A 26,096-nucleotide genomic window follows, 5' to 3' on the forward strand; every position below is an offset into this window, starting at 1 on the left:
TTTTATAAGAGAGTGGATAATATACACTAAAGGAGAGGAATTATAATATTTAATCTTCACCTTGCCAGGCCCCAGGGTGTGCTCCAAAAATCGCACCTGGTGGGAGCCTCCCACTCTGGGACATCTGGAAAAGGAGCTCTATTCTACTGAAATATGGTTGGTAATTGTTGGTAATAATAGTTAACATTTCTGGAAATGATATGGTGTACCAGTTACTTTACACCTATTAATAATACATGGATTAAAAGAGCTAAGTTTGTTAATTATCCCCTTCTTTATATATGAGGAAACAGAGGCACAGAGAAATTATATTAGGACACAGCAGAGCTGGGCTTTTAAACCAGTTGTCAGGCCAGAGCCCCAGGTTGAGTGATGCCCTCTTCCCTCTCCACACCTTGGGTACTTAGTAAAGCACCATTCCAGCAGCATTTGTCACAGTACATGTTCGTTTCTTCCCTAGAGATGGCCACTACCCTGAATTCAGTCTTTATCCTTTCCATATATGTGTCACATTTTTTCTTAGCAGCTTACATTTCGGGGTCAGATCTTATTTTCTCATTCATCTCTACCCTGGCACACAGAAGAGCCTCCCTGTCTGATGAATCAACTAATGATTGAATAAACAGGATGCATGAAGTCAGAATAATATGTATATGCTAGTCTCACTGCTCCCGGACTCCCAGCCTATTCTCTAAGGGAAAATGTATGATAAGGACCTACAGAGAAGGAGTTTTTTGCACTAGACCCTGCCCACTGGCAACAGCTGAGTGAATGCAGGGTGGGTGCCTGCCCCAAAGGCAGCCCATCAAAAGGCAGGTTATCCAGCGGCATGCAAGGCTCCCGGCACAGAAGGCTGAGCTAATCCTAGTCATGTCTCAGGGCTGTGCACTGGGGGAGAGAATGTGCATTTGAGAGAAGTAAAAGCAAAAGGGCCTGGAGGTGGGGAGACCCTTGGTGGCCCTGTATAAGACCAAAGCATGAGAGGACAAAGTAGAGAAGGAGCCAAAGTTGTAGGCAGAAAAAAAATGATGCTGACTCTATGAAGAGAAAAAGGGGGTGGCAGCAGGAAGCAAAGGAACAGAGGAGACTACGTGGGAAGGAAGAGACATGTGAGTGGCAGAGCATCAGAGGACACAGCTAAGAACTTGCACAGCCAGGGACACCCGGATGACCCTGATTTCTGGTGCGGGGAGGTGGCCATGGAGGGTGGGGACATGACTAGCCAGCCTTCCCTAGGTGTGCAAGAGGCCTCTCCCATGGCTGACAACCCAGTGTGCTGAAAATCATGGTAGTTCTTCCCTAGCCTCCCATCGCTGGTAAGACACTGTGCTCACAGGGGCCTAAGATTCCAGGAAAAGGAAATGCAACTCAACAAAAAATTGTATTGGCATTCAAACATCCCCAGAAGTAACAGTAAATTTCAAGTTCAATTTCTTGAGTAAAAAAATGTTACTAGAAGGGTCAAATCCAGAGCAGTGTGCATCATATTCTCAAATCTTCCTCTTTGCATGAGAGTTTGTGACATCTTATCCCAGAACTTACTCCTAGGGGCAGGTGCTTGCATGTGACAGCTTCACATGTTTGTCTTCATGTGAAGTCTCTTAGCTGCCCCAAGATGCTCCCCTCACTGTCTCAGTTAATGTTATTTGTACTCATATTCTCCTAGCCAAGTGACAGGGGTTCCAGGAACTTCAGCTCTCACTCAGCAAGTTACTGAAACTGTGCTCATCCAAAAAGTTTCACTGACCTCCATTTTAAGAATGCAAGAAGAACCGCAAAGGGAATTTAAAGTCCAACCAGACACCTAGTTGCTGAATAAATAACATCAAAATTGACAAGCATCTTCACCAGTGAACAGGAAGGGCCATGGGAAGGTGAAACAAGAAGATTGCTCAAGGCCAGGAGTTCAAGGCCACAGTCAGCTAAGATCATGCCACTGCACTCCAGCCTGGGTGACAGAGCAAGACTCTGTCTCTCAAAAAATTAAAAATAAATTTTTAAAAGAAGGCCCTCAAGACTGTCACAAAATTGAGGGTGGAAGATCTGCATTCCCTGGTGTATAAATGTGGATTCACCCCTCAGCACTGTTTCTAGTCATGAGGCTGTCACTGCACCGGGGCTGGGAGAAAACACAGGTGCATCATAAGGCATGCGAACTTGAAAGCCAGGGCTTCAGTGTCACCAAAACTCAGGACTTATTGTTCAGATTTCACCACAGAAGCGATAGAAAGTTGCCTAAAACCAGTATCAGAATTTTTGACTTTCCTTCTTTTTGAAAATATACTCTGAAATCGTAGTGGAAATCAATGGCAGACTGAAATTTTAGATCCAAATATTAGTTTAACACATATGTGAGGGGGAGAGGTAAAGTTAATGACTTACATTTTTTTTCTCATAGGAATTCAGCATTTCCATGCTGAATAAAAAACAATATTTTATTATTGAATAAGAAAAGGATTAGTTTCAGAAAGAACTAAAATATATATCAGAGGGATATACATATCCCTTAAATATGTGTTAAACTAATATTTAATATATATCCCTTTAACATATGTATCTCAGAGAGGGATTTCTGTCCATGAAGCAATGGAATGGAAAGAGAGCAGGATGCAACAGAAGAAAGGAGTCCTAAGACAGCTGTGGCTACTTACTCCCCACCTGACTTTGGGTTAGCTTCAGGAATGCCCTGCAGTTCTCTCCTTCCCACTGAGTGTGGAGGGCAGATCGAGGAACCCCTGTCCAGGCTAAATTCACACATGGTCTCCAGCTATTTCTTTGTGCCTTTCCCTCTGCCTGCTTTGTAAGAGCATTCACTATTGTCAGGAACCCAGAAAACCTACCAAGTGGTGATTAGGAATACTTAACTCAGGTTCCCACTTCTCTTGAGGGGGAGAGGTAAAGTAAATGACTTACATTGTTTTTTCCATAGGAATTCAACATTATTTCCATTATACAAACTTGAATAATAAAAGGGCTGGTTTCAGAAAGAACCAAAATTATACACTTGATAATGAGAAGAACTTCTTAGATTCGGAAACAAACAGTTCATCTGTTCCATAACACAATGAGGTTTTTAAATGCATCAACAGGAACCTCTCCTTTTTCTAAGACTTCTTGCCTTTTTAATAGAAAAGTGATTTGCCAGAAGAACAACGCAAGACAACTAGTCCCATCTCCATCTTAAGTAGTTTGGAATGTCTCTTGGCTCTTAACGGAACAAACCCACGGCCCAGGCTGAGCAAAGACAACAGAGAGAGATGACCAAAAGCTGAGGGGGAGATTTTCTGTCAATGACAGTCTTTCTTTTTTGATGACGAGTTGGCACGTTGTTTAACTAATTACCTGCAAATAGACTAAACATAAAACAGGAAATCTTTATAAAGATAAGGCTAAGACAAATAGGAGAGATTAAAATATACTAGATTTTTCAGTTGAGCTAAGCCTAGAAAAAAAGGATTAAAAAAGGAGAAAGTACACTAGTTTCACTTTTTAAAACACGTAAGAGCCACTCAAAATATAATTTAAGTCTGCCAGATAGCCTGTAATTACTTTTTGAACAAAGTGAGTAACTTTAAACTCAACAGTCAGCGGGTCACTCTTCTATTTGTTTATTACACAATAAATTTTTAGCAGACACACAGTATCTTATAAAAATAGACACAGAACGTTGCAGCAACTCCTTTAAAGAAAAAGAAGGCTTTCTCCATTCCCTTGAATCTGGGCTGAACATGTGACTGGCTTTGGCCAATGTAGCAATCAGAAATATGATTCAATTCAAGCAGAGGCTTGAAAAGTGTCTGCACACCGGGGCTTGCTCCCTTGTTGCCCTTGGGAACCCTACACCACCACCATCTGAACAAGTCTGGGCGAGGTGGCTGGGCCATGAGGCATGGTGCCAAGCTGCCCCATCAAGTCAGCTGATAGCCAGACAATTGCTAGATATCAAGTGAGATGATCAACAACCGGCTGTCTGCAAACACCTCAGTTAACCCAGCTGAGACCAGAGTAATTGTTCAAGATGAGCCTGGCCAAAATTACCAACCCATAAAATCATGAGGTAAATGCATGGTTGTTGTTTTAAACCACTATGTTTTGGTGATTTCTTACGTAGTTAAAAGCTGACTGAAACAGGATGGGTTTTGAAAATATTTTCTCTATTTCAGTCTGAGGATGTTGACACTTCATTGGTAGACTCCAATAAAATCTGAAATGTTGTAGCAATTAAAGTCATCTTAGAATATGACCTATTAGCTAAACTCATATCCCACTGTACCCTAAAATGTCCCCTAAAATGACCTCCATGCCAATCAAGCCATTCACCATCTTGGTCCCCAAAGAAGTCTAGTTCCTTTGCCTAGTGGTATCTCACTTCCTCTCTACCCAAGTTCTTCAAGACACCTCCCTTGATGACCACAGTGGACACTGCTCTTTATTTCTCCAGACTCCTGGATGTGTCGTTTTGGCATATCATCACAAATGATTGGTTCGTTCCTTCCCTGTTTTGTGAATGAACATTGTTTCCAGCATGGCTTACTCCCTTGTTGCCTTTGGGAGCACATCAGAAACAGTCCCTGTTGCCAGCTTCTCCTCCTTCCCCCACAGTAATTGTGTCTGAGCGCCATCAATACACACTGACTGAATTTTGTCTACTTCAGTGACGTGAGCAATGCCACAAAAACACATGTAGCAAGTGGACAAATTTATGGACAATGAAACCTATCATTTTCATGATGCTTTTTTTCTTTTGTCTCTTTACAGAAATTAGCCTTTCTAATAAAAGTTTCCCTATAAAGTAAAAGTTGGCACACTGAACCCATCCAACTTTCTACATCTAATTGGAGTCTATTTCAGTGGTGAAAAAAGGAAAGCTCTTGGACTTCTACCTTCAGTCCATTTAGAGTAATAGGAACCAGATTTACCTGTACCTGAAACAACTAAAAACCAGACAAAATCTATGCAACAGCAGCACTGAAGAAACTGGTGGTGAAGGTCAGTGATTCCTGACAGGTGAAAAGCAAAGGAGGTGATCCTCATGATAGCCCTAGCTTGCTGATTAGAGAACGTTTGCAGGTTGTGGTGCATAAAGAGAAAACTCAGGCAGAGCCTGGAAGTCTCCGTGAGTAGAGGAGACAAAGTTGGCATCTGGAGAGGCCAATGGGGCTAACAGTGGCAGGGTAACATACCAGAAAGGGTCTACAGAGAGAGAGACACACACACACACACGCCTCTGTACATCTGCAGAAGGTTTTCCTCAAGTAACTAGGTGAGGATTGTTCAGCATATGCGTGTAAAAAGTAATCTGCGGCCAGTGAAAGAACTATCCAAGTGAATTAGAGCAAACAGTGCCTGGAAATTATATAAGGCAGAGAGTACTGCCTGTTCCCAACAGTTACAGAGAAAAACCTCATAATTCAGAAGGAACTGGTTAAAGTTTTAACAAGTGTCTTGACTCAGTAGTGGAAATATATTGGACTGAACATAGCTCTGGTCCTGCCTAACAAAGCTAAATATGTAGACCTAAGAATCAAGTATGTTACCAGATATAAAGGTCATTTCAAATGAAAAGAGTCAAGCCATCAGTAGGATATAACAATTGTAAATATTTATGCACCTAATAAAAGAACTTCAAGATACACGAGGGAAAACTAATAGAACAGCAATATATTTTAAAAAATCAAAATTATAGAATGCAATTTATTATTCTCTCAGTAACAGAATAAGACAGACAAGCACTAAGGATACAGAATACTAGAACAATACCAACAACCAAATAGACATCTACAGAACATTTCACCCCAAAACATCAGGATACATATTCTTTTCAAGTGTACACAGTATATTTGCCACAGCAGATCCTATTCTGGGCTGTAAAACAAATATCAATAAATTTAAAAGTATCCAAGAACATAACCTATGTTCTCTGACCACAATTTTATTAAATTAGAAATCAGTAACAGAAAGATAGTTGGAATATCCACAAATACTTATAAGCTAAATAAATACTTTAAAATAACCCATGGGATAAAGACTTTTAAAACTGACAGAGAAATTAAGAAGCATGTTAAGTGAAGATAAAAACACAACATATGAAACTTTGTGGAATGCAGCAAAAGCAATACTTAGAGGAAAATTTGTAACACTGAAAGACTATATTAGAAAAGATAAAAAGTCTCAAATCAATGACCTCATCTCCTAACTGAAAAAAAGAGCAAATTTTACCCAAAGTGAGCAGAAGAAAGAAAATAAAACAAAGAAACAGAAAAATAGCATAAAAATTAAATGAAACAAAAAACTGGTTGTTTGTAGTAAAAAAAAAAAAATTGATAAATCTCTAGCCAGACTGATTGGAAAGAAGAGAGAGAAGATACAAATTACCAATATTAAGAATGAGAAATACGATCACTGCAGATTTTACAGATACTAAAAAAAAATAAGGGACTATTCTGAACAATTATATTCCATTAACTTTGACAACTTAGATGAAATGGAAGAATTTCTTGAAAGACAAAAACTACTAAAACTCAAGATGAAATGGATGATCTGATATGAATTAATATAAGATAAATATCTATTAGAGGCATTGAATTTGTGGTTTTAAACTTTCCCATGAAGAAAGCTCCAGTTCCAGATGTCCTCACTGGTGAATTCTATCAAATATTTAAGAAAGAAGTGGTACTAATTCTATGCAGCCTCTTCTAGAAAGCTGAAGAGGAAGGAATACGTTTCCTCTCATTTTGTGAGCATTACTCTGGTGTACAGCCATTTTGGAAGACAGGCAATTTCTTAAAAGCTAAACATCCACGTGCCATAAAACTTGGCGATTCTACTTTTAGTAACAATCATGCACTACTTAACATTTCAGTCAACAATGGACCACAAGATAGTGGTTCCATAGATTACAATGAAGCTGAAAATGTGCTATCACCTAGTGATGTTATAACCATCATAACATTGTAGCACAACTACTTTTCTTTTATAATAAAGTTAGTGTAGCCTAAGTATACAGTGTTTATAAAGTCTACAGTGATGTATAGTAATGTCCCAGGCTTTCATGTTCATGCTTCCAATCCTGTAAGCTCCATTCATGGTGAGTACCCTATATAGATGTACCATTTTTCTCTCTTTCATACTGTATTTTTACCATACCTTTTCTACGTTTAGATATGCAAATACTTCTCATTGTGTTATAACCACCTACAGTATTTGGTACAGTTACACGCTGTAAGGTTTGTAGTCTAGGAGTAATAGGCTATACCATATAGCCTAGGAGGACATCTGGGACTGGAGCTTTCTTCATGGGAAAGTTTAAAACTACCAATTCAATGTCTTTTATCTTTGTTTATCTTATATTAATTCATACCAGATTATCTATTTCATCTTGAGTGAGTTTTGGTAGTTTTTGTCTTTCAAGAAATTCTTCCATTTCATCTAAGTTGTCAAAGTTATTGGAATATAATTGTTCAGAATAGTCCCTTATTATTTTTGTACAACAAAATTGCCCAACACTGCATTTCTCAGAACATTCATCATTAAGTGATGAATGACTATATTTACCCAAGAGAAATGAAAGCACATATATATACAAAGACAACCCAAATGTCTATCAACAGGTAAACAGATAAACAAATTATGGTTTATGTACACAATGGTATACTAATCAAAATAAATGGACTATTGAAACACACAACAAAATGAAGGAATCTCAAAACAATTACGCTAACTGAAAGAAGTCAACTCCCCTCAAGGAGTATATACTGCCTGATTACACTTACATAAAATGCTAAAAACACAAATGCAAATGAATCTACAATGAAGAAGCAGATCAGTGGTTGCTTAGGGATGGGGAAGGGCAGCAATAATCACGAAGAGGCAGGAGAAGATTTTTGGGGCGATGGATATGCACACCTCCACTGTGGTCATGGTTTCACTGGTGTACATATATGCCAAAACTTATGTGCTGTTTCTTGCATGTCCATTTTACTGCAAAAGCTGTTTTAAAAAACATCCCTTGGTAAGTTCAAGTTAAGAAGTTGTATTTGTGAAAGATGCAAACCTTTGATGTTTCCTATTTTAAAAGTAAATGTTAATCTCTGGTAAAATATTAACAAAAGTAAAAACTAAGTTCAGAAAGTATCTTATATTTGAAATTAGCACTTAATTCACAAGTAGATAATTTAATATGAAGACTTAGAGGTAAAAAATAATAATAAAATGATCCCAGCACTTTGGGAGGCCGAGACGGGTGGATCACGAGGTCACAAGATCAAGACCATCCTAGCTAACATGGTGAAACCCCGTCTCTACTAAAAAAATACAAAAAACTAGCCGGGCGAGGTGGCGGGCGCCTGTAGTCCCAGCTACTCCGGAGGCTGAGGCAGGAGAATGGCGTGAACCCCGGAGGCGGAGCTTGCAGTGAGCTGAGATCTGGCCACTGCACTCCAGCCTGGGCGACAGAGCAAGACTCCGTCTCAAAAAAATAAATAAATAAAATAATAATAATAATAATAATAAAATGGCATTGAAATGATGCTGAGCAATGAGATCGTCCTCACAACATGGTTATGAAACTGAGGATCACCTTGTCTAATGATACAGGAGAAGAGATAACTCTAAGTTATGCCCAGCTGTAAAAGGCATATGCTTGCCCTGAAACAAGGAAACTTAAGAATCTTCCTCCATAGCTTCAGTGTCATATCCTAGCTTTCATGATGAAACCAGCAAGCCCCAGAGGCATCTCCAACAAACAGGCAGCTTTTCCCATCACCACTGCTACAATCCTGAAGAGAGCCATCATCAGAGACTGGATGTGGATTTCAGTCTCTCTCTTGCTTTCTCTTCTCCAGCCTGTTGCACACAGTGCTTCAGTGCAGATCTGAGCTCCTTCGCCATGGGAAGGAACAGCAGGGCTCACAGTGTGCTGTGGAGACTGGTCCCACATGGAGTCTCACATTACTGTGCTGGCTCACATCTAGAGCATGAAGCCATTTCTCCAGGCCCTGGCTGTTGTCATGCTTCAGCCTGTCCGTTGGCCCCTTTGTAGGCCCTGACTTTGGCATACAGCAATTCTTGCCAGTTCTCTCATTCCCTCTTAATTTCCACCCTCTGTCTAAGACCAAGTAAGTCCTCCGGCCCAAAGGAGGTCAGTCCTCTCCTGTCACAGCCCCAGGTCCAGCCGTTTGGCTTCACAATTTGCCAGTCTCCTGGCAGCTTCCCAAAGCACTGACCGCCACCAGCATCTCCTGTGCTCCATGGCTCCCAGGCCTTGCTGGCCAGTACTGAGGCCCATTCTTTCTTCCCATATCCTCTCTGCTTCTTCACTCCAGGCCAGCTCACTCTTCTTTTGCACACTTGCCTCTTCTCTAAATGCTAAATTGATCCCAAGTGGTCTCCCATCTTTCCCAGATTTGCAAAATCCTGTTTTGAAGAAAGATAGGGACTCACTCCATTTTCTTATCCCCCTCTTAACCTCCCCTCCCCCACCCCAGCAGGCCAATCTCAGAGCAAATAGCAATTTGCCTTACATTAGTGACTCAGTTTCCCAGACCTTTTGCCAGGGGTATCCCCCGCAACAACAGAGCACCTGTGCTAGGCCCCCAGTTTGATGGCCTCTCTCTTTTCAGCTCTTCTATGAAGGTTCATTTTCTTCACAGCATTCACTCCAGTGGAAACTCTTTATTTGCAGATGGTTTGTTTATCTTCTGCTTCAGCCACTGAAGTGTAAGCCCTGTGAAGTCAGGGACTGGATCTGATTCAATCAATACACTCAATAAATACTTGTTGAATGAAATACATGAGTATGTAAGACTTGTGTATCCCATACACACAATTTCCAAAATTAACTGGAAACTCAGTCTCCTTCCATTATAACAATAAAGCTTATTTAGTCCTCATTACTGGGCTTTGAGGGAAGGAATGGGGAAAGAGATAAGGCAACAAACATTCAGTGATCTAGCAATATACATTTTCTTTTTTGAGACAGGGTCTCGCTGTGTCACCCAGGCTGGAATGCAGTGGCATGATCTTAGCTCACTGTAGCTGCCAACTCCTGAGCTCAAGTGATCTTTCTGCCTCAGCCTCCTGAGTAGCTGTTACCATGGGCATAAGCCACCACACCTGGGGTCTCACTTTGTTGCCCAGGCTGCTCTCAAGCAATCCTTCCACCTCAGCCTCCCAAAGTGCTGGGATTACAGGAATGAGCTACTGCGCCCAGCCCAGGAATACATGTTTCTGAAGGAGAAATCTCAATCTCAATTTCTCCCTCTCTCTCTCTCTCTCTCTCTCTCTCTCACACACACACACACACACCTTTTTGCTCTGTGATCTTTGTACAATAATGGTACAAAACCACTGTAGCAAGTGTCAACTGGAAACCATGGCAAAGATAGGAGTAGGGATGGTGGGAAAAAGTCAAGTCAGATCTAAAATGTATGTGGAAGAAAGAATCTCTAGTACCTGCTGAGGACCCAGAGTCCTGCAGCGCAGCACAGCCCAGGTCCCCTAGTGTCCACAGTCACTTTGTGAAGCTACCATTAGTGAGACAGACCCCACTCTGAACTTACTCCCTCAGTAGAACCGGTGCTTCTCCTCTTGTGCGCTTTGGATGTAATGCAATCAATGAATAAGGACCACATTTAGCCTTACAGGGACTCTCACTGTTTGTAACAAGACTGTCAGGAGCTAGCAGCAGGCAAGTGGGAAGACTGCTTCTGCACAGTCCAAGGAGAACGCAGCGTCTTTGAATGGTGGGGAATCAGGCCACATTGGTACTGCTTGTTTCCTACTGGCATTTGTGGACTGGGTGCCATTAACTGTGTCACATAGAAAGACAATGTCCTTTATCCCATTAGTTTACATTCTATTTGGGATGTTCTCAGAGAAGTTTGTTTTTTTTAAAAATGTACTTTAATCAACCAACTTAATTTTTTTAAAAAAAACTAGAACCCCATTGCACAGTGGGGCTCTCAATTCCACTGACAATTTTTTTTTTTAAGTATTGGGTTGACCAAGTGATAGAACAGAGCCAGCAAGCATTTGGGATCCAGGAAAACACCCAGATCACATATCCACAAAAAACAGTGATTCAAAAACCCAAGTAGAACTTCAAGGCACATGTAGCTGACTAGTGAGGTCAGGGCAGGAAATGATCAAAGCCAAAGCAGACAAGAATGGGAAGACACAAGCATGCGGATTCATAGGGAATAGACAGTCCACTTGGAATAAGATGAAGGAGGCACAGGTACCCACAAGTTACACACAGGGTGGCAGTCAAAAGGCATGCTTGGCAGGCCATCACTGGAAGAACTACGGTAACTGCAAAGAGGCAGGAAATGCCTGGAAACAGAGGCCTGAATTCTGATGGAGTCGTCTCCATAAACATGGTGGAGATAGGTGTTCAAGGGGATCACAGCAAGTGAGATTCCCATAAGAGAGAGCTTAAACTGGGGGGAGCAGCCACCACAGAAGCACAGAAGGCTTCCACTTTCCCAGCTTCCTAAAATATGACTGTGTTCTTTACTACAGCACTGTCAATCACTGTACACAACCTCCTAAAAGCAGATGATGCAATAATAGGACTGTTTCACGGCAGCACATGACACTTCCAATGACCAGGAAGAAAGTGGTAAAGCCAAAACCTGGGAGGAAGAGCTTGTGAGAGGTCAGCATGGCTGATCAGGGAAGGCAGACAGCACGAAGAGAGGGGAGATGCTCCTAAGAACAGTTTGAACACACTGACACGTAAACAACCTCCATTCCTATTAGTATCTGACACATGGTAGGGAAACAAATGGTTATTCAATACATGGTGTTGAATGTACGAAAAAGCTGAAGTTGGACCTCTGCCTCATACTATTTGTTAAAATAATTTCCAGATAGATAAAACATTTAAATGTGACAAAATGTAGCTACAGAAGTACTAGAAGACATCAGGAGAGAAAAGGCCTTCTTCAGTAGGAACACAAAACCCTGAAAATAGAAAAGATTAACTCATGAAATTGAATGTTTCTAAATGGTAAAAACACAATAAATGAAGTAAAAAGAACAGTGAGAAAAATGATTGCACTCTTATCACAGTTTATAAAGAACTTCTATAATACAATGAGAAAAAACAACTCAATGACCCTCATATGAGGCATCTAAAATTGTCAAAGATATAGAAGTAGACAATAGAATGACAGTTACCAGGGGAGAGAGGAAAGAGGGATGTAAGGAGTTATTATCTGATGAGCGTAAAGCTACAATTATATAAGATGAATAAGTTCCAGAGCTCTCCTCCATAACATAGTGCCTACAGTTAATAATAACGTATTGCCTACTTAAACATTTGCTAAGAGGGTAGATCTCATGTTAAGTATTCTTACTACACACAAAAACAGGTTATGTCCTTTATCCACCCTTTATTATCCATTCTTACTTCCTAACGAGATGTCGTTACTTATATCTGGGTTTATAATCTTACAGGAAGTAGGAAGAACTCTGCTGGGACAACTATATGAGAAAGACCATTCTCAAGATCTTCTAAGGGCTCTTGACATTAATCTGAAAAACAGGCAGGTCAGTGTCATTTATAGCAAACAATGGCACTATTACCAGTGGAAAAGAGAACAGAATGCATGGTTAAAGTGCATATGATCCTTTGGGTTTTAGCACAGCACGTCCACAGAGAAATCCTCTCTGGCGTCCTGTGTATGGGCCTGAGGTTCCTACAACGTCTTCCCAGTGAGCACTCACAGTGCAGGATAGGCTTACTGTAGGTGGCCTCTCTAGTCCCAGCACAAGGACTGTCTTCAGTCCCAGGGCTTGGGCGTACTATTTCCTCACATTGACAAGGCAAGCCTCCAGCCGCCATTTATGAGAAAGTCCACAAGATGGAGATGTCACTACAGGGAAGGGAAGAGGATGGGCCCGGCCTTTCCCAAAGCCCCACAACTATATACACGCTTGAGGCTTGAGGGGTGGTTGTTTGCTTGTTTGTTTCATTTGAATACTTGAACACAGATGGTTAAATATTCCTGTCGTTTAATTTTCTTTCACAAAGAAAATATTCAGAAATTCTCTGCTCAAAAAGTACATTTTCAAAAAGTGAAGTGTTTTAAAAGTCTGCTTTCATTAAACAATTGCATCTTGTATTCCTGAGGGCCTTTGCAAATAGTTCTGGTTTTCTTGTTTTGTTTTGTTTCTCTTAAGTTCCAATTTCATGAAGATGTTACTCTATTTCTAAAAGACTGCCCTATTAACAAAGCTATAATAGGAGATATGGAGATGGATTCATTTTAATATCCTTGACTTGACTTGATTTTCCATATTGTTTCTTCAGCACTTCCTTTCTATGTCAATTTATCATTCCAAGTTTTATCAACATCTAACACATTAATATACTTGTGGGGGAAGAAATGGAAAACTCCAAGCTCATGACAACGTCCACTTGCATTTCCAAAGTGGGCCGAGGTGCCTGAAGGGTGTTTTAGCTGGCCTGATTATCCCAGGACTTCAGTGAAGTAGTCTTGTTTCCAAATCAAGGGAATGAAGTTCTAGAACTTTCTAGTATTATATGGGGCTCAGGCACAATGTTTACTAGTCAGGGGTATGATCACAGAAGATGTGGGTCCTCATTGCAGAAATGCAACTATTCATAATATAGTACGTTTTTGGTTTTAATAATATATATATATATATATACATAAAACATACCAACCACAAATCTTACAAATTCTGCTAAAGTATACATATCTCAGTAAAAAAATCATACATCTTAATAGGGCAAAAACTACTTGCATAGGTAAAATTAGATTATGGGTGATACCCAAAGAATTCAGTTGTCAAATATGAAAAAGAAAAAATCAAACTATATAAAAATGTCTAAAATCATAAGTACAACTGATGTAATATTCTTGGGTGATGGTGTACAAGTATGATTTGGAGTCAGAAGATCCTCTTATTTTTCTTTTTCCACTTACAAAACATAAGTGGTAATACAGCCAGGTCCAGTGGCTTCCTGGTCTTAATAAAACTGTACATCTGATATGTCAAATGATTCATCATATGGTTTTTCAGAGCCACACAAGGTGACAGTGAAAAAGACAAGCAAATGTAAAGGAGGTGATAGACTCTTAGAAGCTACCTTACTTGCCCATGGATAGAGTAGATGGTAAAGAAAACCAAGTTCCTACAGCGATAGCGTACTGTAAGAAGGAAAGGAACTTAGAAGAGTCACCCCACCACTGCTGTTCCCCAGTGACCCCATCTCAATGCCAGGCTCTCTCAGAGGGATTTAACTCCAGAGCCTTCTTCAAGCCAAGGACTGCCGAGTCCACACCTCCCCAGGACCTCTGGAACATCTTCCTGGATGTCAGACAGGCTCCTTAGACCTCACATGCACAAGGTTGGAAGTCTCCACCCAATTTGCTTTTCTTCCAGTATCGTCCCAGTTCCTGGTTTCTAACATCCACACATTCGTGCAAGCCTGAACCTCACTCATTTTGCATCTGCTGCTCTTACCCTCCAGGCAGTTGCTCCTGGCAAGTCCCACAGCCACTGACATGTTGAGCATGGTCTTCTCTCTTGGACTCTGACACTGCCTCGCGGCAGCCCTTGTTCCTGCAGCCTCACCCGAGTGGCTTGTTCTATGCTACTAACAAATTAGAATTGGTCACCTCCTGTCTCCTGTTTTTAAACTTGGACAGCTCCACTGGTCTCAGAATAAAGTCCAGCCTCTTCCCCCGGATGTTCAAGGCACTCTGGGATTCAAGTCTAAGTCTTTTTTTTTGAGATGGAGTCTTGCTGTCACCCAGGCTGGAGTGCAGTGGCATAATCTCAGCTCACTGCAACTTCCACCTCCCAGGTTCAAGCAATTCTCCTGCCTCAGCCTCCTGAGTAGCTGGGATAACAGGCGCACACCACCACACCAGGCTAATTTTTGTATTTTTAGTAGAGACGGGGGTTCACCATGTTGGACGGGCTGGTCTCAAACTCCTGACCTTGTGATCCACCCACCTCGGCCTCCCAAAGTGTTGGGATTACAGGTGTGAGCCACTGCGCCCAGGCTCCAGGATCCAATTCTACCATTCCTGGTTTAACTGCCCACCATCTTTATCCCCAGGGGCACTTCAGCCAGTCCAGGCAGAGAACGAGACACAGACAGGAGTCCTTCAGGATCCTGGATCTTCTAGCCCAAACCTGGACCTGGGTTTCCAGTGGTAGAAAAGCAGGCAGAGGCTGAGGCTTCCCTTTTAGAACCTGGGAAGAACACCTCCAAAGCCCAGGGCTTTGGTAATCTTGTGGGACAAATGAACCCCTGTCTGTATAACTTTATAACTTCATAGACCTCCAAAATGTTCCCGAGCAGTGAGCAACTAAGTCACCCCATCCTTCCATCAGTGTTTACCGTGGCTCTACTATTGCCAGGCCCCAGGCACTGTAGGAAACACACCAATGAACAGAACCTGGTGCTAGTCCCTGAGGAGCTGGCAGCCTGGCAGGTGCAAAATGTGCAACGTCGTATCAGTAACACTCCAATATTACTCACTTCAGCCCCAAATCTTACATCTCATTTGACAAGGGTCATTTGTATGGTGATCTCTTCAGGACTACAGGTAATTTCGGCTAATTCCAACAGGAGGTGCCCTAGGGTAAAGGATAGAACTACCGACAGGTAAGGGTGCCTTCGGAGTAATCGAATGGTTACCTTATTATCAAGACCTAACTTAGCCCGAGTGTGCTCAGCCTAGGGCCATGCTGGACTGTGGAATCTGAGAGCTTGACACCGGAGGATCTACATGCCATCTGAGAAGTTAACAGTGACATGTGACTAGGCAAACCCCACTGGCCATCCCTTCCTCCCGGCTTAAGGTCTTGCCTGCTCTCAACCCAACCAAACCCCCAATCACCAGCAGCACTCGGCAAAACACACTTCAGAATACACATAGAAGAGGATCTAAACGTGGAACACAGGTCGTTTGTTTTAAATTTGGGATTTGAGGTAAGTGATCTCTGATGTCACTCATGTCTAGATTCCTGACGAATGAGGAGCTGCTGGAAGTTACATGCCATCATCTCCTACACTACCTCCTCCCACCAGATACACATGGTGGTCTTCACACAGCACTCCCGAGTGGACTTTTGTTTGCTCATCAAAATCACCCTCTAAGGTAAAGGTTGGTGTAATTGGCATTTACCCTCAGGGATCAAATAACTTCCAAGTGAGTGAGCTGGAATCCTAACCAGCCTTCTCTAACTCAGCACTCTTGCCATGTAAGGGTAACTTTCTAACTGTTCTAAAATTATAGGTCTTACCTTTCCCTTGTAAACACATCCTTGGGCAATCATTTGCTTCTGGGAGTCATAATCAGTTAATTTCTGGTGGTCTAATACTCTTGCCAAGTTAAATTCCTTCCATGTACCCATACAATTCTTTCTCTTCTGGTAGGTCCTGGATTAATTATACAGCACCTTAATGGGCCCACTAATTTCTGATGTACATAGATTTAATCATTCAATGGTGAAAACTGATGTGTATATAACAAATTGCAGAGCTTACATAAAATCTAGAACAATTTTTAAGGAATGGAATCAAAACATTCACACAAATATTTTAGAAGACATTTTTATACTTTCTATGGAAAGTGTGTAGGGGGATGAGACAATAATATTAAAATATCACCTTTAATAAAATATTTGCTTAGTAAATAGTGGGAAAGAAAGAGAAAATATTCCTGGCTTCGGACAACATTCTGTAAAGAAAATACTTCATGTTATGTCTTTTATTTATATTTTTCCTTTAACCACACTTAATCAAATTGATTCCCCTCACTTGAGGACTGTGAAGCCATCAGCACGCTTGTCGAACTCACCTTTCCAACCTGGCCTCCTGTGGGGGTGAGACGGATGATGTGGGGGTGGTGGGCACACTGGATCCAGATGAGGGTCTTGAGGAGTGATGAGAGTTGTTGCCAAAATTGCTGTATCTAAGAAGTGCAGACGTTTAAGGTGGTGGAAAAAGGATAGAGAAATAAGTACAAGTCAGTAAATAAGACTCAGCAAACCATTTTAATTTTTGCAAGATAAACAGGTCTGGAAATGCTACCACTGTTAGTGATAATTCCACCTAAAGAGGTTTGTTCCCTGTTTTGTTCTGATAATTTCTCATAAGAGGAGTTTCCCAAAGTCCAAAACCGTTAGGCAGCAAGATTTATGACAAAGGTTTTAAATAAAACCCTAACAGTTCCTGTCTTTTCAAATGTACATTAAAATTATTTGCTAACATAAATTAAAAATCCAAATCATTTTCACTTGAACCATGAAGATTTTTCTTGCCTCAGATGGTGGCACAATTAGTGTTAATTCCATCACAGGTCTGTAGGAAATACCATATGGTTGGCTAAAGAAACATCTTATTTAAAATTCCACTTTAGTATTTCCATATCAATTTAATTCATTAAATGTAATCCCAGCGCATGTTCAGTGATTGAGGAGAAACTGTCCCCAGGCCTTCTGGACTGGCCTGCTCCTTAGAGGTGCATGTATTCATGTTTTCATCCAACATTTCCCCTGAACCAAAATTATAGCCATGAGGTTTACATGAGATTTGATTATTTTCCAGACATGTCTGACAAGTTAAATTTCAAGATTTGTAAAATTTTAGATTTCTGTTTTTCAGAATAGATGTCCTTTAGCAGACCGTATTTAGCTATCACTACTCAGAGCACTCCCAGAAAACAAATCATCATTTGACACCCTTGCATGGGCTCAGACACTCAGGATTACTTACAAATAATGAGGCTCAGGGAGCTCTGCCTCACAAACCTACCCAGCCACAGAGCAGGACCCACCCCTTCCACTAAACTGGTTAGGGACACTGTATTAGAATGTGTGGGACCCCAATAATCACTATGATATAAGTACACAAAGAGCTTCTTGCACATGGAGAATCCAGTCCAAACGCCCATCAACAGAGGTCAGAATCCCTTCTGGAAAGCAAACGGACTTCAAAATCAGTGTATCCTTTGACAGAGTAAGTCAACTTTTAGGAAGATAACATAAGGAAATAATCTTATAGTTATTTATATACTGAAAACGTCATACAGGAAGATACTTATTGGAGCATTATTCATCTTTTTTTTCTTTTTCTTTCAAGGAAGATCCTGCAAATAGTGGAGCATTATTTAGATCATGGTAGAAAACTAAAAACTACTCAACCAGGTAACAATGTGGAAATGGCTAAGAAAGTATGATATAGTATTTGTCAATGGACTATTACACAACCATTAAAAATGATTACCAATTTTGTAAGTGACAACATGAAAAATGATAATATAGGCTAAATGAAAACATGAGGATATAATATACACAGTTTGATCACAAATGTGCAAAAATATTCTCAAAAGTGAAAAACTATTTTTAAAAAATAATATAGAGATGAAATTTCAGTTTTCAATAAGAAATTTCATTATTATAATGGAAAATAAAATACTGATATGACCCACATCTATCCTGTGCTGCTAATTCTGGTCAGTTTGGCTGTTGCTGTCCTTATTTGTTTATTTAGTGTCACACGGCTGGCATGTTCTGAGTGCCAGACAGAGAGAGGCTCAGAGTATAACACTTTAACCCATCATCTTCTATGAACACATCATCTTTGTGGGACTTGGTTTCTGAGTACTCGTTCTCTTTAAAAACCCAACACTCTACATTTCAAACAGGCTAATTGCTTCTCCAAGTGAGAGTTGGTTTAATTTTTCAAGAGTGCTCCCAAACCACAGGCCACATAGGAAGCACAAAAGCAAAGGATGAAAGGAACATACAAAGGCAGAAATAGAGAAGGGAGAGAAAGCCAATGAGCCAACAGGGAAAGAAACCAGGCTGTAAGCACGGCAATGAGGGAGAGGAAGGAGGCTGCCCTCCATGACACCAAGCGCTCTCCGAGACGAGACCCCGATGCAGCCTGTTCCGCACGGGCTCCACGCCTGTGTCAGCAGCTGCCTGGACACTCAGCTTATCATCCTACTTCAGCAGCTAAAACAATTCCCTTCCCACCACAAGTGGACATCCTGCAGAATGTTTTAACAGGATCACTTTGCTAATATTGTGTTTAAATGATGCTATGGAAATAAGCAGAATGTGTTTTTCCCTCCTTTGGTTTTCCTAATGACTAAGCAATTAATTCAAATGCCTCATAGTCCAGTTTTGCTTCTCAACTTCAGCCAAACTAACTAGATCATACAACTCACTGTTCAGCATTTGTGTGTGTGTGTGTGTGTATGTGTGTGTGTGTGTGTGTGTGTGTGTGGAGGGTGAGCGTTCTTTTTAATGACTAACTGGCTGGTCTTTATTATAATCCATTCAATTGCAGTCAACCACTGAGTAGTCCATCTGTGGTCACACAGACCCATGAAAACCACAGCAAGTGAACATCACAAAAATCAATAGGAACAAACAATATTTATACAGTATCCAAGTTCCTGTTGGACAAGTGATTTTAAAAGTTTACAAACTTTGCTCAGTTAAATCAAAGTCAACCTTCATTCACAAGCAAGTAGCTTTTCTTTTTTTTTTTCCCCACCCCCCCCAATTTGCATGTATCTTCAACTGGACAGCTTATATATTTCCATTGCTCCCACCCTCAGAACTATAAGTAGTGGTGAAGCTTGCAGACCAAATGGGAAGGATCTGGGGCCCAGGAAAGCCCCAACTAGGGCCAAGACCATCACCAGAAAGACCAGGATCACCACCATGGGCTAACACACTCTCTGGGAGAGATGAGATCGCCAACATATTTTTGTTCCAGTCAAATGTTCAGCTCCTAACTTGCACATAGATATTGTTCTTGGAAGGTGTAAGAGTCATGTTGGATTCATTCCACAAAAACTGTGTGAAAGATAACAACAATCCCGGAACTATAGACCTGGAAGAGACCTGCAGAGAACTTGTAGTTTCAAGGAATTCAAATTTGGTTCACTGGGATAATACAATTGGGGTACAAAAAAAAACAGAAAAAGAAGAAGAAGAAAAAAAGAAGTTCAGTTCACAACTCCTGGAGGTATACAAAGCCATTCTGGAAATAAGAGGAAATTAATTTTCAGATCCTGAAGTTCCATATCTGTTCTTTTTAAAAATGGATCTTCCCATGCTGCTCCTAGGGTCTCCCAGTGCTCTCCAGCTTCTCCTTCCAAAATCACCTTCCATTTTTAGAAAGAAAAGAAACCCTTGAGCAGGTGAAATCAGTGTGGGGCACTGGCTTGTGCTATAAAATCTCCATGGTACAAGCAAAGAAAAACATCACTCCTGAGGGAATTCCTTAAGAAGTATGCTGGAGGGAGAAGATGGAGCTTTATTTATCCAGGGAAAAACTAGAAGCAAGGTCTCGTGCCTCATCTCTGTCTACCTGCCCACCTGAGAATCGGCCCCAGAAATTAGACTGTTGTCAAGGATGCATATGAGCTCACTTACTTGAACTGAAACATGAAATCAGTCTTCTTCTGACAGAAGTTAAGTCTTACTTGACTAAGGACTGGCTTTGCCAAGTACGTATACATAGGTATTTTCCAGAATTAAATCGGTTAAACCTGAAGCCCCAAGGTTTTGAAAAAAATATAAAGCATATATACAATAGACAAATTACATCAACGATTTAAATGTATAATAAAAATAAAACTGTAGACAGGCTTCTTAAAACTTGGAGGGAAACTTCAAAATTCTTTCAGGTTATATGTAAGTAAACATTGTTAATGATCATAGTTTAGATTAGCCCTCCTATTAGATGAAAGGTCTGATACCCATAAAGACTGGTTATTTTCATGGTATGAAGGAGCTCCCTTCAAGGTTCAGGTCCTATAAGCCTTCATTTAAAACATGGTGCAGCTTCATGTTGACTAGGGCACCCAGGCTGGGGTCCCCCAAACACTGGCTCTGGCAAAAGCATCTTGCTGTCAAGGACTTGCCTTGGCAGGGTGTGGCGAGTGCAGTAAGGAGAGAAAGTGACCGACTGCCCAAATGACAGACAGCAGCACCACGTATGGATCAGAAAACGACTCTGGAACAGGCTCCCTGGGGTTGAAACCTCCCTCCAACATACTAGCTGAGTGACTCTGTTCAAGGTACTTAGCCTTTCTGTGCCTCAGTTTCTTCACTGTAATAAGGGCTTGTAATAGAACCTACCTCTCAAGGGTAAAGTAATACTTTAAAGTACTAATTTCATGGAAAATACAGGACACGGCTCAAAAAAATGCTCAATAAATGTCAGCTATTATTATAATTAAGATGAAATGGTCATTAGAATGATCAACTATTGATTTTTGGACAACTGATTGTTCAAAATATGCCAACTCTATTTCTAGTTCCCCACTCCAGCAGACAGTTCATAATGCAGGCAAGAGTGAAAGATATTCATACAGGCAGACACCTGTTAAACATTCTCGGGGGAGTTCTGATTTGCACACCTCCCTCTGCCCCCATCTCCATTTTTTATAAGATTTAAGTGTTCACAGTAAAATGATGTCATTATATTAATACCTATGAAGTGGTTCAAACTGTAATTGTGTGTCACGTTATGGGAAGATATTAGCATTCTTTGAAAAGAAAAATGCATACATTAGAATGTAAAACAAAGCTATAGAAAAGGGAAAGAAAATAGACACCCACCTATTAGAAGAGAAAGATCGGAAGTGGTAAGGCTCAGAGGCAGAATATGTGCTCAAAGAGACAGAATCAGAGGAACTGTCAAAGGAAGAAAAGCCTGCTCACAATGTGGCACAGAAAGACAGCAAAGGACTTTGATACATTCTTCAGGGTCAAAAAGACTTCATGCCACATGGCTTGGTACAAGATGTACAAATTTGGACACATTATACATATGTAAAACCTTACATTTAAAAACCCATTATTAATAATCATATTTTAACAAATAATCCCCTTAATTCAAACAGATGACAATTTTCTCTGCATCTTCCATAAACACTGGTCATTATTTAGTCAGGGGTCAGCAACTTAATGCCACAGCTGCTCCCTCCTTGGGCTGAAATCCACAAAAAACATGGCAGAAGCCAAGCCAACGGGTGCAGTTAACACACTGTGTTCTCCTCCCCGAGTTAATCTCAAACAAGCCTCCAGGTGAGCAAATCTACCTGCTTTCCTTCTGGGACTCTGCTTCCTTCTCCTTGGTGGACAGGGGGGAGTCCTCAAAGTCATAGGAGAAGAGGTGGAAAGGGCTGTGGGGCACGTAGGGCAGCTTGTCTATGGTCGGTGACACCTTCAGGGAGCCGGGTGTGGCGGAGGAGGGCCGAGCAGCTGAGGCAGGGGGTGACAGGAGGGCAGATGGGATGGCCTCAGGCCCAGAGGACCCACTGCGCCGGGTGGTCCCGCCTGCCGTGCCAGCCAGAAGCGGCTTTCCCTGCGAGCTGGCATTCGAGACAGCAGGGAGGGCAGAGCTCTTGGGAGCAGCATCCTTTCCAGTGGGGCTCTGCCCTGAGGCAGGGCTGACCTTGCTGTTGGGCCAGCAGGGAGGAGGAGGAAGAAGAAAAAAGATTTGGGAGAGAGGGAGCAAAGGTTAGGAAAAAGAGAAAGACAGACAAAAAGCCACTTATGTACTGTTATCACTCCCTTCAGAGTCCAGCTGTGTTTCTCGAACTGCAGCATAAAAGCCTGTCACCAGAAGTTTTGGTTGCCCCAGCAATCCTGAAGTTTGTCAAACCGGCAGGTAAGACTTACAGAGGGCAAGGAGGTGGCTCTCAGGCCAAACCTGGCCTCCAGGCCTAAGAGACTTGGGAATTTACTGGAACCCCAAAGACTCTTCCGCACCCGGCCCTTCCCATGTGTCTCCCTGCTGCTTGTGTTGGCATCTGAATTTCCACGAGTGGCACTTCATCTCTGTCTTGCTCAAATAGCAGATCTGTCCTCCTGCTAAAAAGCCCAACCTTGAGGAAGAGGTATCTCACAAAGCCATACGCTTCAGTAACTGCTTCCAGAATCTTTCATGAAAGCAGGTATGGCTAAGAGAAAAGGAGAACAAATGCCAGTGAGGAATGCAAAGAGCTAAAAAGAGGTGCCAGGACAATAAAGCCAAATTTTGCCCGTTTCATACTTTTCTCCAGGACCTCCCACTACATCTGTGACATTCAGACTCCTTCAGACAGGCCTGATTCTGCCACAGTTCCAGGTATAAAATCCTGACCTCAGCCCCTCCACACACAGTAACGATGGGAGGTGATGCGTTCATTGATTGTGGTCATCATTACACAATGTATACATATATCAAATCATCACTTTGTAAACCTTAAATATATACAACCTTTTTTTTTTTTTTTTTTTTTTTGAGACGGAGTCTCCCTCAGTGGCCCAGGCTGGAGTGCAGTGGCTGGATCTCAGCTCACTGCAAGCTCCGCCTCCTGGGTTCACGCCATTCTCCTGCCTCAGCCTCCCAAGTAGCTGGGACTACAGGCGCCTGCCACCTCACCCGGCTAGTTTTTTCTATTTTTTAGTAGAGACTGAGTTTCACCGTGTTAGCCAGGATGGTCTCGATCTCCTGACCTCGTGATCCACCCGTCTCGGCCTCCCAAAGTGCTGGGATTACAGGCTTGAGCCACCGCGCCCGGCCTTTTTTTTTTTTTTTTTTTTGAGACAGAGTTTTGCTCTTGTTGCCCTGGGCTAGAGTGCAATGGCATGATCTTGGCTCACTGCAACCTTTGCCTCCCAGGTTCAAGCGACCCTCCTGCCTCAGCCTCCCAAGTAGCTGGGATTATAGGCGTGTGCTATCACACCTGGCTAATTTTGTATTTTTAGTAGAGATAAGGTTTCACCATGTTGGTTAAGCTGGACTCGAACTCCTGACCTCAAGTGATCCACCTGCCTTGGCCTCCCAAAGCGCTGGGATTACAGGCGTGAGCCACGAAGCCTGGCATTATATACAATTTTTAATTTGTCAGTTAAATATCATAAAACTGAAAAAAAAAGAGCTTTCCATCTTCAGGGGGCTGGATTTAGACACTTGGATATTTTAACAGATACATTTATAACCTGAGAATCTATGTTAAACTTTGCATTTTTCCAGTCCTCTCTCAGAGAAGTTGGCTCCCAGCCATGTTCGTGTGAACATGGAATGTGAGCCGTCTTCTTTCTCACCTCACTTTCCCACCTCAAATTCAGAGCTCTACCTGTATGCAAGAGCAGGAACACACCAGTTTCCCTGGATTGATGGGAAGATGGCTATGCTGTAGTGAGCCGAGGGCAGTGCCTCCGGCGGGGAGCACACATTAAGCAGAAGCCAGCAGAAGCAGGGCAGCAGAGACACCAACCCAATATAAGGAAGGGGAAGTCCTTTGCGGTCTCAGAAGTTTACGCCAGAGAACAAATAACATCCAGATGAAGGTTAATGAATACCTAGGTACTATCAAGATCAAGCTCTGCTATTTAACATGCACATGTTTATTTCCTAAAACTGAAAGCCCAATCGTCTCTGGTAAAGGATGCCCTCCGGCATCACTTTGTGGAGTCAGAGACTCTTCCGGGCATAAGATAAACAATCATCTGCCTGTATAAATAACAATCCTAGGCAGAGACAGCACACCATTAATGGGGATGCCTTTGAAGGCCACCTTTTCCAGCCAGATTCTTCCATCTGGTCTGAAGGGGCAGAAGCCTGTGCATACCTGAGGGTTTAAGGGTTAGTGCGGGTGGGACAGAACATGCACCTTTCAGCAGATAGGGAGGCATATCCCTGTTTCAGTGATAGTCTACAGAATTTCCTACAGCTCTTTTTCAACTGAAGGTGGGATGGCAACCAACATCCTCCCTTCCCAGAGCACCTCTAAGTAATCAGTCACTAGCTCTAAGCACAGCAGGGGCTCTGTTTCATGCTGATCTTTCCTGAAATGTGTGGCTAATTCTCTATCATCAGCTCATTCCTTTCCTCTCCACGTCCTGCTGGCTTCTTCTCAGTCATTTCCAAATAGGGGTATCAGTTTGTCATCAGTTTGTCAGTTCAGAGAAGATTCTATGACCCCTGGGCATGGCAGGAGTCTGAGTGTCAAATAAGCCCATCTGAGAACTTGCGTGCTGCGCACTGCTAGCCTGGCAGATGAGACATCCGTAGCAAAGACTCCATTAAATCTAAAGTTGGCAAAGATTTTATTTGGATTCATCCAAGATCCTTTTGATTTTGCTTATTTGTTGGAAAAAAAAATACAGTAAAAATGTTCATTTGCAGTGGCAATCAATTAAGTGAAGAAAACCATTCAATTTTAGAATTATGTCTGAATACTGGAAAAAGAAACTACCTGTGAGCAGTTTTTATTGTTTTATACAGACATCATTTGGCGAAAATAGCTACAGAATCTAAAAAAATCTGCAAGGTGCCCATGGCTGTCAGCATTGCCTGAGGATAGAAAGAAAGCACCGTGTGGAGGAGGTGAGTAGAGGACAGCAAACTCCCCAAAGGGCTACAGAGTTATATGTTAGTTGTCTTGGGTGCGAAAATAAATACTGGGAAATTTTGCTATGATGCATGGGGTGAAAGCGTTCCTGCTTGTTCCAATAAAAAATAAACCTGAATCATTAATATAGTAGTTATCCACACATTTTAGCTAATAGTGTAACTGGTAAAATCGAGAAGAAGGGAACACGTGGAATTCTTCTTACTACAATGCTGAAAGGGTGAGAATCTTCTTAGGGGAGATGAGCCTTTTTAGTCACCATCAATCTGGTTGAGCTAAAGCATTCAATGAGGGAGGGAATGGTGAGGAGAAAACCAGTGATTTTTCCATAAAGTGTGGTTAGGAAGGCAGGATTTCAATAAAAAGTGCAGTTCTCTAATGAAAACATGCTCAGTTATTTCTACAAAACCAGTGGTTCTGTGGCTCTGTGAACAGGGTAAGTAAGAGTTTGGAAGTGGGAGTCAATGAGGAAGGGAGGTGGCCACTAGAAGGTGGTGAACTATCATTAGGAAGGAGTCTCCCACTTTTAGTGTGAGCTTGGGAGGCTCCAGTCCTAGGTACCTGTCCTTGCCCTGACAGGAAGCATCATCCTCTCGCTCTTCTTCGGAATTGGGCTCCGTGATTGGCTGCTCCTCTTCCTCCTCCTCCTCCCTGAGACAAAGCCAGGAAAAGAGAAAT

At 41.8% G+C, this 26,096-nt stretch overlaps 1 protein-coding gene across 8 annotated transcripts in view; it reads right to left on the reverse strand.

The window, feature by feature from the left end:
* The window catches only part of FHOD3 (formin homology 2 domain containing 3), a 488,002-nt gene that overhangs the window by 104,174 nt on the left and 357,732 nt on the right, over positions 1-26,096 (reverse strand). For 4 of the 8 annotated variants that reach the window (XM_077974666.1, XM_077974665.1, XM_077974664.1 and 1 more), the window contains exons 11-14: positions 25,980-26,069; positions 22,116-22,475; positions 21,634-21,708; positions 16,848-16,961 (exon numbers count right to left, since the gene is read on the reverse strand). In XM_077974666.1, coding sequence (XP_077830792.1) covers positions 16,848-16,961; positions 21,634-21,708; positions 22,116-22,475; positions 25,980-26,069 — 639 coding nt within the window. 8 annotated transcript variants of the gene reach the window in all.

Source organism: Macaca mulatta, chromosome 18 (genome assembly GCF_049350105.2).
Source record: "Macaca mulatta isolate MMU2019108-1 chromosome 18, T2T-MMU8v2.0, whole genome shotgun sequence".
Taxonomy (NCBI): Eukaryota; Metazoa; Chordata; class Mammalia; order Primates; family Cercopithecidae; genus Macaca; species Macaca mulatta.